This window comes from Suricata suricatta, chromosome 10 (genome assembly GCF_006229205.1).
Source record: "Suricata suricatta isolate VVHF042 chromosome 10, meerkat_22Aug2017_6uvM2_HiC, whole genome shotgun sequence".
Lineage (NCBI taxonomy): Eukaryota > Metazoa > Chordata > Mammalia > Carnivora > Herpestidae > Suricata > Suricata suricatta.
Genome location: NC_043709.1, coordinates 36,719,133 through 36,731,579, shown reverse-complemented (window position 1 = coordinate 36,731,579; position 12,447 = coordinate 36,719,133). Strand labels below are relative to the sequence as shown.

General features: G+C 34.5%; 1 protein-coding gene across 1 annotated transcript in view; it reads left to right on the top strand.

Moving 5' to 3' along the window:
- Positions 1–12,447, top strand: part of PTPRQ (protein tyrosine phosphatase receptor type Q) — a 194,975-nt gene that overhangs the window by 51,929 nt on the left and 130,599 nt on the right. Inside the window, exons 18-19 of the mRNA XM_029954974.1 lie at positions 8,905–9,065; positions 9,800–9,945. Of these exons, the coding sequence (XP_029810834.1) occupies positions 8,905–9,065; positions 9,800–9,945 (307 nt within the window). The remainder of the gene's footprint in view (positions 1–8,904; positions 9,066–9,799; positions 9,946–12,447) is intronic.

Below are 12,447 nucleotides of genomic sequence, written 5' to 3'. Positions count from 1 at the left end.
TGGTGAAATTTTGATGGGGATTGCATTGAATGTTTAGATTGCTTTGGGTAGTAATGACATGTTCACAATGTTTGTTCTTCCGATCCATGAACAGGGAATGTTTTTCCATTTCTCAGTGTCTTCTTCAATCTCTTTCATAAGTTTTCTATAGTTTTCATCATATAGGTCTTTTATATCCTTGGTTAGGTTTATTCCTAGGTATTATATGGTTTTTCGTGCAGTCGTGAATGGGATCAGTTTCTTGATTTCTCTTTCCGCTGCTTCATTATTGGTTTATAGGAATGCAACTGATTTCTGTTCATTGGTTTTGTACCCTGCAACTTTACTGAGTTCATTGATCAGTTCTAGAAGGCTTCTGGTGGAGTCTGCCGGGTTTTCCATGTAGAGTGTCATGTCATCTGCGAAAAGTGAAAGTTTGACTTCTTCTTTGCCAATCTGATACCTTTTATTTCCTTTTGTTGTCTGATTGCTGATGCTCAGACTTCCAGCACTATGGTAAACAACAGTGGTGTGAGTGGACACCCCTGTCGTGTTCCTGATCTCAGGGGGAAAGCTCTCAGTTTTTCCCCATTGAGGGTGATATTATCTGTGGGCTCTTCATAAACTGCTTTTATAATATTTAGGTAAGTTCCTTCTATTCCAACTTCTCAAGGGTTTTTATTAAGAAAGGGTGCTGTATTTTGTGGCTACCCAGGGGAATTCTACCAGACATTTAAAGCAGAGCTCATACCCATTTTTCTCAAACTATTCCAAAAAATAGAAATAGAAGGAAAACTTCCAAACTCATTCTATGAAGCCAGAATCACCTTGATACTCAAACCAGACAGAGACCCAGCAAAAAAAGAGAACTACAGACCAATATCCTTAATGAATATAGATGCAAAAATACTCAACCAGATACTAGCAAAATGAATTCAACAGCATATAAAAAGAATTATCCATCATGATCAAGTGGGATTCATTCCTGGGTTACAGGGATGGTTCAATATTCTCAAATCCATCAATGTGATCCATCACATTAACAAAAGAAAGGATAAAAACCGTATGATCCTGTCAATAGATGCAGAAAAAGCATTTGACAAAATTACCAAACTCTTTGAAAAGAACATATTTATTTAGGGGCACTTGGGTGGTTCAGTCGGTTAAGTGATTGACTATTTCGGATCTGGTCATGATCTCAGTTTGTGAGTTCAAGCCCCTTGTTGAGCTCTGTGCTGACAGTGTGGAGCCTACCTGGGATTCCCTCTGTCTCCGTCTCTTTCTCTGCCCTCCCTACTCATGCTCACCTCTCTCTCTCTCTCTCTCTCTCTCTCTCTCTCTCTCTCTCTCTCTCTCTCAAAATAAATAAATAAACACTACAAAATAAAAGCAACATCTTTGGATGTTTGCTATTTTCAGTATGTCTACAAATGCAGACTGCCAATTTTACTCATTATCCTGAGTGACCTCTCTCTTTGTCATGAATATTTCTTTACAAAATAGCTCTACAAAATGAAGGTTAATGTGCAGGCATTTTATAACCACTGAGTGAGTAACGTTTGATTTGCAGATGCTGTGCTCAGAAATCTGCTTTAACTCATTGCGTTTTAAAATGATGTTTCCTTTTCAAGTCTGTTTTGTGAAATAATTTTTATCATTTGTCAAGATGGAAAAGTAACAGTTTTCCTTCAGTTACATTGATAAATTATGTTTATTTGTATTTAAGTGATAAACAGTCTTTGCATTACTAGGGCAGCACCATTAAATAAATGAATTCCTGTTAGAGCAGTTAGGGTATTCTTTTAATACACTTTGGACTGAGATGTAGTATTGTAGTAAACTGATACAAAGCTTACTGATTTACTTTACATAGACCATCTTTCACTTATAATAGGGTTATATCCTGATAAAATCATTCTAAGTTGAAAATATCATGAAGTAAAAAATGTACTTAGTACACCTAATCTACAGAACATCGTAGCTCAGCCCAGCCCACCTTAAAAGTGTTTAGAACACTTAACATTGGCCTACAGTTGGGCACAATCTAACACAGGCCTATTTTACAGTAAAGTTGTTGAATATATCATATAATTTTTCCAATACTTAACTGAAACAGAATGGGGGTGTGGGTGTAGAATGGCTGTAAGTGTATTTTGGCTCTTGATCCTTGTAGTCATGTGGCTTGCTGTCTCTGCCCAGCATCATAAAAGAGGATCATACTACATATAGCTAGCGTAGGAAAAGGTCAAGATTTAAAATCCCAAGTACTTTCTTCTGAATGTGTATTGGTCTTACACTATTGCAAAATAGACAAAATCCTAAGTGGAAACATTATAAGCTGGGAACTATCTGTAGTTGAGTTCAGGCTGGATTTGTTTAGCAATTTTGCTTCTATATTGTTAGTAAAATTTAATAGTAGTTTTCTTCTTTGTTTATAAAGCTTCTAAGTGAATGCTGTCTCAGGTATACCTAGAAGACTGGAGTTTAATTTATGCTGAAAATTCTAGCTTATATACAAATCTTGGCTTTTAAAATTTCTCATTTTCTTAGTAGTAATTCTGAGAAGTAATTCTGAGTCAGTCAATGTGACATATGTTTATTAAACTCTGTGGGGAAATAAAAAATACATATAGAATTTTTAAATGATTATAGACTGGGGATAGAAGATGTGTATGGAATAATTCTGTAAACACTTGCTAAATAATATATTAGGAGGCCATAACAATTCTAATGCAGCTTTTTATAAGATGCCACTGATCAAATAATTTCCCCCATATCGTAAAAGCTTACCTTTGGAAATGGCCTTCTCTATGCTAAAAGCATGCTATGTTTTTTCCTGTTCTCCAGATATTTTTACCCTGTTAAAATAACTTGTTTGAGCATACAATATAGATCAACAATCAGAATGGGAAGGTTGTAAAGATAGATTGATAAACTAGGAGATCATCTCAGCAGAAATAGTGTAGTAGCCTCCCCTTATCTGTGGTTTTGTTTTCTGTAATATCATTATCCACAGTCAACTGTGGCCTGGAAGTAGGTGACCTTCCTGACAGATCAGTAATAGCCTAATGGTACTTCACAATGCCTACATCACTTCATCTCAGCACGTAGGCATTTTATCATCTTACATCATCTCAAGGATAAGGGTGAGTACAGTACAATTAGATATTTTAAGAGAGAAGCAACATTCACATAATTTTATTACAGTATATTTTTATAATCACTCTATTTTATTATTAGCTATTGCTACTAATCTATTACTATGCCTTCATCATTATGATGAAGTTTATATATATATATATATGTGTGTGTGTGTGTGTGTGTGTGTATGTTGAAGCTTAATTTCCATATATATATATATAAACATAATATCCATAGGTTTTGGAACTCTCTGTGGTTTCAGGAAGAAATCCACTGGGGTCTTGGAATGTATCATCCATGGATAAGGGGGGACAATTGAATATGAAGGGTTGGAGGCAATGTGAATGATCTGTGTCAAGAACTTGATAAGTAGCATTGTAGAAATGGGATATTGGGATCAAATTGGGATGGTGAGAAATACAAACACAGATGGGGGAAGTGGTTCAACAAAAGGATGCCCTTGAATTGTTTAATTTGAGGTTTCTGGTCGGATACTAAAAGTTTCCTCTCACTTCTTTCTTGGTAGTCATTTTTTTAATGACCTGGATGAAGGTGGGTGCCAAATCACCCGCAGCCTACTTGTGGGCCCCCTGTGCTTTGCTGGACCTGTGACTGTTACTAGGTTTTAAATAGAATTCTGTCAGCATTTCCAAAATGAAGAGATACCTAGTGAAACTTCGGGTTCCTTGGTTTCTTACAGAAATCAGGACAGTTTCCATATTGCCCATGATAAACATCAGCTGGAGTGGAATAGAAGCTGTCTTTAGATGGAGCGTTCACTTGGCAATTTACCACAGTTCCTACCACACCCTGTTTTAAATCCAACCTTCTTAGTCATTGATTTTGTTTGTGTGGATCTTGAATTTTTACACCCTCAGTTTAGGGGTCTATTAATCACTCTTGTGGTATATACACAGCTGTGAGAGATTGTAATTTCCTTGCATTAGAGACTGGGGAACAAAGCATCTTGGAGAGCTAGACAAAGGGGCTCAAAGGGATAGTGTAAAAGTCAACATTTGGGGACAAATGTTTTTAGTTTTTTATCTTAATTTGTTTATTTTTCATTACAATACCATAAAAGGAATATTATCCAGTTTATAGGTGCAGAAACTGACTTTTGAGGTTAAGGGGTTGAATTTTCAGAGCTAGAGGATGACAGTCAGAATTCATACCTAGATCTGTCTTATTCCAAAATCATGTTTTTTCTCAAATCACTAGGAGTAAGTAATAATTGGCATTTATTCTAAATAGTCAGCCATGTACTTACAGGATTAGGGAATCTTAGTTTGGTAAAAGTATTTGTGATAAACATGGAGTTATAAAAAAATTAAGCTTACCGCATCAACTCATCTGGGTAATTTCTACCAAGAAAAATCACTGTCTTATTGGTGTGCTTTAGTTGATGGACTATATTAATTGTGAGAGAAGAAGTATATTGTTTATGTGTAAACCATTGAAGTACTCATATCTGCAGTGTAAGTAGTATATAGACAAAGTAGAGCTTGTTCATGAAGTGATGCAGGTGGTAGAAATACTCAGGATCAAGGCATGTGAGAAATAGCTAGAAGAATGGGAGGAGGTATTAGTTAAGACTCTTAATTTCAAGTGACTGAACTCAACCTAAATTGGCTTAAGCAAAAATGAGATTTTATTGACACATAGCTTAAAAGTTCTGGGTGTACTAATTGGATATAGGAGCTCAAATAACTTCACTAGCTGTGGTCAACAGTAGAAGCTTGTGTGCACAATAGCAAGATCACCCCATATCTTGAATACGTCTATTTATCAAGAGAATATGAATCTCAGTATTGAATGGGATTTTAAAAGTTTTATTTTAACCATGTAGCCAAAGATCATACTTCTGGAGAAAATACTCCAAGGACTTTCCACTCATCTTAGAATAAAATCCAAACTTCTTATTATGACCTGAGGAATTACATTCACTCTCAGGGAATGAGATCTTTCTCCTTCAGCTCAAGCACAATCCCTCCTCCTGTTTTCTGGACCTTAATTCCTTGTGTCTTCTCCAAGATCATGGTTCCCCAGCTTCAATTTCATTCTCTGTAATGGATTTCCCCTCTTACCTTATAAATATGTCTTTTCTGCAAAAGGCAAACAAGACAAAATCAAAGCAAATCTACCAGCCAACCGAATGATGACAATAAGAATAACAGCAACAACAAATACCCTACTTTGACTCTGACTTTCCCTGAAACTCTAGAAAAGCTTTAGAATCATAGAATGTGATGTTTTGCTAGTTTGGGGTTGTTTAACACATAATTGCTAATATGTTGGTACTACTCAGCTATGTAGAGTAATTGTTCTAGAGTCAGGTGCAACATGGAAGAGTGGTTTCCTTATAATGACAAAATTTTTAAAAATCATTCATATGAGGAAGAGAATATTTGAGAGAGTCAAATGGATGTTGAAATTATTTTTGGAAGTGTTATTTAGTGAGTGAAATGATTAATCTAGAATATTTAGATAATGGGAGATTATTACTCTAAATGTAAATACATAGGAATGAACATGGATGTGTCTTCAGGTTATATTGCCTACATGGAACAAAATATCCAATGATGAAGATTAGAATTAAGACCATGACCTTTCAAAGGGTCTCAAATCTTGTGTAGAAAACCTTTTATGTTCATACTTAGGGAAATGGAGGAATTTGTTTCAGTCTTCCCAGGTGGTTCAGTATTCAAGATTTCTTCAAGATTCCTTCATAAGCAGCTGTTGCTTAGTGTTGTGTTGATATGATAAGAGATGAGTAAAGAAAGTGATAAACCAGACCAGATAAACTGTTTTTGTACTCTAGAATTTCCTTCATGCCCCCTAGATGTCAAAATGTGGTCCCTTGTTACCAATGAGTGTAGACAGAAAAATTGCATCCTATATTTATTCAGAATAGTTTCAAGGTCATTCGAATTATTTTTATTAAGTTCAAGAAATTTTTTAAATGTTCTAGTAAGTTTCTTTTTTAAAAATTCTATTTTCTTTCCAGTGTAGTTAACATACAGTGTTGTATTAGTTTCAGGTGCACATCATAGTGACTCAACAATTCTATACATGAATCAGTGCTCATCATGATAAGTGTACTCTTAATCCCCTTCACCTTTTTCACCTCTCCCTCCACTGATCATCAATTTGTTCTCTATAGTTCAGAGTCTGAGGTTTTTTGTTTTTGTTTTTTGGGGTTTTTTGGGGGAAGGGGGACTTGTCATCTTTTTTCAAGTTTTTAAAAAATTCTAGTTAGTAAAATATTCTAATAAATTTCTAGTATTAAATCAGTAAAATGAATGCATTGAGAACTCACCTCAAGCTTTTTCCTCAGTTTGAAAATTTACCCTGACTAGGAAGTTTGCCTGATATTGAAAGTTATCTATGTTAGAGAGTAAGTATTGTTGGCATTTATATTCCTTCCATTTATACATAGTTTATATTGTTCACGGAGATTGCTCTTCTCTGTTCTCTGAAGTCTTATGGGACTTTCCTTCAATCTGGCTACTGCCTAAGAGCAAGGAAGATGGAGTCAGATCCTCAGAGACAGCAAAACTTCTCTCTCTTTTCCCTTCCTAGTTCTCAGTTACATGGCAAACTATCTCTTGTCTATGTTCTGAACTTGGATCAGACATTGAAACTTCAGTTGAAGTTTATTTATGCTTAGATTGTTTTTAGCTTAGTCATTAAAATAGCAACAATCCTAAAATACAAAAGGAAAACAAGCCCCAAACAGACAAATCATATCAGTATCTTATCTTCTTACTGAACTACCTGGATATATGAGACAAAATTTCCTTTTGATTTGCCTTTTCCAGGTGATTGCCTCGATTCTAAATTATCTATGGAATGTAATCAGGGTTTTTCTTATTGTTGGCAGACACTTATCTGCAGTCAGGGCAAAAAGGTCATGATGCAAGGCAACAAATAGCATTAAAAAATACGCTTGAAAAGAAATTTTTAAAATATAGTACAATTAGATCATGTTAGCTAATTTCATAGCTTTGGAGATCTGAATTAGATTAACCATATTGCAGTGTTCTAATGACCTGTGACCAATGACAGGAGTAAGGAATTGGGTAAAGTTCCTATGACAAAGCATCTTTCTCTGAGACTAACAGCCATAGCATTCAGTTCTAAAAGCCCCCTCCTGGGTCTCAGTGAAGCCTTTACTGCTTCTGAGAGAAGCTGTCTGATGAAATTGTTTTAAATTGCTGAATGGCCTTGCTAATCCTGCTGGCTCCAATCACAGATTCTGAGTCCATATTTTTCTAACTATGGTAAGCTTTCTAAAACTGCTTTTCAGATAACTATACTTATATTTGCAGTGAATTGACTCTCTAGCTGAAATGAATAAATATGTCTTTCTGGATACCCTTAATTCACTTACAATCCATTATTCATCTTAATGATTCAAGAATTCCAATATTTCTGGGGCGCATTGGTGGCTGAATTGGTTAAGCATCTGACTTTGGCTTAGGTCATGATCTCACGGTTCGTGGGTTCGAACCCTGCATCAGGCTCTGTGCTGACAGCTAGCTCAGAGCCTGGAGCCTGCTTCACATTCTGTATCTCCCTCTCTCTCTGACCCTCCCTTGCTCATGCTGTCTCTCTCTCTCTCTCTCTCTCTCTCTCAAAAATAAATAAAACATTAAAAAAATTTTTTAAAGAATTCCAATATTTCAATGGCAAAGAAAGAGCATTTTACATTTAGAGGAAATATCCACTTAACTTCTTGGGTGCTTGTGATACTAAAGAAGAAAAAGAATAGGATTGCATGAGATAGATACACTCTTGCTGTGATGTTGATCATATTCCCTTAAGTTCTTCCATAATTAATTTTATTGCTTAAAATCTAAATTTTTTAAATGCAGTTTTCAACACCATTATGTACATATTCTTTAATTTAGATTCTAATCTATACTTAATTCAAAACTATGGTAACTATATGAGCATGACTGACATAAAATAATAAAATAATAAAATAATCATCAACGTTTTGTTGTTTAGTCTTTTTTCCCTCCTAAGATATTAGTATACACTTGGAAAGTTTTTAATAATCAACATTTATTTGTGTTTTCTTTTCTGGAGTGACATTTTAAATACTTTTCCAATTTTAATTGGATGAGAGGCGTGAGCTCTGCCTTTTTCTTTCCTGTATGTTATACATACATTATTTTCAATTTATTTCCAGTCAATACATAGTTTAATACACAATGTACAGTTGATTAAGAAATTAATAAGGGCAATTAATTAATATATTTAATAAATAAAGGGCAATACACAGGGTTGCTATTCTACATACTACTATTCAGATATATACTATTTATTTGAATTGCTCTAAGATAAACCTTACTTTTTTATGATATGTGAAAAATTAGTTTGACAAAAGAAGAGTATAAATAAGATGTTGCCAACACTTAAGAAGAACAAATATTTGAACAACTAAAACATGGTTATGAACAGGAGTGCTGTAATTACTTGGACCACATAGTATTCCTAAAGCTCTATTAAAATCAGTCCAAGTAAATTCTAATATGAACACCTTATTAACACTTGATTGAATTACTGGGTATACTTGAAAACGGAAGAAATTTATTTATTGAATTATTCTTAATTTTACTCTTTTCAGCATTTCAGGATAAGTGATGTCTTTATCCTTTTAGTCTGGATTAATACATTTCTCTGCCTTAATGTTGGTTATTTTTAATATATTTGTGCTCAAAATATATATGTAATGTTTAATTTAATAGTTATACAGATAATTTCTTTTTTTTCTCACAGGGATAGATCATCATTAAAAAGTATTAATGTAACTGAAACATCATTAGAGTTTTCGGATTTGGACTATAATGTTGAATACAATGCTTATGTAACAGCTAGCACGAGGTTTGGTGATGGGAAAATGAGAAGCCGTATCATTAACTTTCGAACACCTGAGGGAGGTGAGTTCTTTTGTATGTAAGCCGAGTAAAAAAAATTCTACTAGAAAAAAAGTATTGAATATCAAAATGTATTACTAACCCTAATATCTGTTGTCGTGTTGGATGCAAAATTGCTTTTTGGTCACATCCTAGCCATGTGATGCTGGGAAAGTAACCTCTCTGTGCCTCAGTTCCTATCTATATTATGGAAACAATACAGTACCTGCTTAACAGGGTCCTTCTGAGGATTTAATGAGTTAAAATGAGTATCTATCTGCACTGAGTGCAGAACTTGACACTTAGTATTTATGTATTTGTTAAATGAAACAAAATACCGTTCATGAAGTCATTTCACTGTCTCTGTTCTCTGTTTTTCGATTTCAAGATTCTAAGTTAAATAAGAATTTCATAGTATGTGTTTTATATTAAAAACTTGTTATAATGCTGTTTTCAAATACAGGGCAGTGGCATGTTTTCGAGGTGGGATAGTGTTTTACTTTCATTAGTAAGAAATCTATCTGTCTAGTAAGAAATCTGTCTGTCTTCTGCTTGGATGTTGGTATGATACAGTATTAGAAGGATGGCCCAGTGAGCCTTGTGGATTTCATGTCTGACTTCTCATTAGATGTTATCCCTAATTTAAGTTTTTTTTTGAAAAACAGTGGTCATTACTTATCAAAGACAGGTACATTTTAGAACATTTCAGACATTCTTTAGAGCCACAGGTATAGTCTTTTTGTTCAATTGTTTTATAGCACCAAGTGATGCTCCCAAAGATGTTCATTATGCAAATCTCAGTTCTTCATCAATAATGCTCTTTTGGATGCCTCCTTCAAAGCCTAATGGGATTATACAATATTATTCTGTTTATTACAGAAACACTTCAGGTACTTTTGTGCAGGTAAGACCTGAGTTTTCTTCTAGTTTTTTACTAACATCCTTCAGTTTTATTGATGATGATATAGACAGGGCATGGTAGAAACTCATTTCTCTTACACTGATAATGAATAGACATGTCATAAAAATTTCACTGAAATTGAAAAGATGTGGTGGGGAAATGTCAGATACATTTTAATCTATGTATGCGCATACACACGTTTCCATGTCAGCTTCAAATGTATCACAAGCAATGAAGATGCAACCTACTAAAAATTCTGTGTATAAATATGGTCCTCAATTCCACTTTCTAAAAAGTGTTCTCTAAAGAGTTGATGATTTAACTTACCCTCAATTATTTCTCAGCTAAAAAATTTTCCCTTTTGTTTGCATACAATATAAATAGTTTTCATGTTCAGATGTGTTGACATATTTTTCTTTAATTTTAACAATTTTCAATTGGGGGTTTTTGTTGTTATTTCGTATTACCTGTACTAAAACCAGTAGGGATGTGGTTATTTCACTTGAAGTCTGCAGGGTTTTAGGGTCATACAATTTGGAGATGGGTACTCTCTGATGTGAATAATGATGGTTATGAAAATAGCTAAAATGCATTTCATTTAGAGAAATATTTTCAGTTTACTCAATAGAAATCCTTTATTTATCCAACTAAATATTTAAGGGAACTCTAACATATGAAAAGGATAAAATTGGAATGGTTGTGATTGAATCAGGAGTAGAGAGATTTGGAATATAATTTGGAAAAAGCTATTGCTGAAGAAAGGCTACAATTTATAGAAGATATACCTTAATAGAAACTATTAACTGTGTGTTGATTATGACACTGTCCATTCTTACTTCTTTGTATCTTTTTAAGCAGCAGAATAATAAGAGAAGTTATAGTAATTTGGGGCTGTCCAGCTCTATTTGTGACTGACAACATTAATTTAGCCACGGGAGTTAGTTCTTGGGATCAGCAATCTCAGGAAATAATGCATTGCTGTATTGCATTATTTGCTTGACTATATCTATGCTGCAATTGGGTGGATCAGTAGGGTCAGAGCAGATTTTGCCAACTGTCTCAGGACTACCTAGCAGTGAGTAAGAGAAAGTCAAGGTTGGTTTGGTTTCAACATTCTGCTCAAAGCTCTCTAGGGATAGGCTTGAATAAGTGTGACTCCTCGAAATTCATGCCAAAAGGAAAACTTCTTTATACAAGACATGAAGATATAGATATATATGTGGTTATAGATGTATATTTTTATAAAAGTAACTTAGGAGCAGAAGGAGAAAGGAGGATCCCTTTCCCCCCTCTCTATGTACATTAACAACTTTTGCTATTCCTTTTTGTTCTGCTCTATTTCAAGAAAAGAAATGGGATCCAAATACAATTTATTTTTTTACCACAATGTTGTTTTCAAATTTAACAATATGTTCTTATGTCATGGAGATCATTCAAAATACAGATTTTTCTTCTTTCATGCAATTAGCAAAAATATTGCAAAGTGGTGTCAGTAGTTCTGAATCTTAGCAAAGGTTTTTGCCTCTGTACAATATACTTTATGACCTATATACACAGTTCTATTTTGGTTCTCTTTGTCCACGTCTAAATAATGAAGTGTAAACATCTACTTATGGTTTCAACCCCATTTACAATTCACCTAACTTAGAAAACATAATCTTTTATTAAATAATCTTAAGAATGCTTTTATGTGTGACAGCTGCAAGAGGGCCCAGGCTAATGATGTGGAAACACTTCTCATATTGCTTGAAGTTTATCTGTGCTTTAATTTATTCCTCAAGTTAATGTTAAATACAGCCTCTTTGCTAACTAACTTTCTATTTTGGCTTGGAAGAGTAGAAAAATCCTCCAAATAAACATTATATAGCAGAATAAGTGTGTAGCTTTTTTACTCCTCCTTCTTTTCGTTCTCTTTCCCACAAAACTTTGTAGAATACCTCATGCATGGTACCTCACATTCTGCTTTCCATTCCTGGCATCTGCTTACTTTTCTTAGCTCTTTATGCCATAGCAAACATCTTGAAGAAAAGGATCATGTGACACTTATCTTTCCTACCCACAGTCCTCTGGTACTATTTCAAACATAGATTTAATGCTCCATAAATATTTTTAGTTGAAAGAGCATACAGTTATTGTAATAGACCAACATTATTTTTTTAATAGTTTATTGTCAAATTGGTTTCCATACAACACCCAGTGCTCTTCCCCACAAGTGCCCTCCTCCATTACCAACACCTCTTTTCCCCTCTCCCCTTCCCCTTCAACCCTCAGTTCATTTTCAGTATTCAATAGTCTCTCAGGTTTTGCATCTCTCTCTCTCCCCAACTCTCTTCCCTCCTCCACTCCCCCTGGTCCTCCATTGGTTTCTCCTGTTCTCCTGTTAGACCTATGAGTGCAAACATATAGTATCTGTCCTTCTCTGTCTGACTTATTTTGCTTAGCATGACACCCTCGAGGTCCATCCACTTTCCCACAAATGGCCATATTTCATTCTTTCTCATTGCC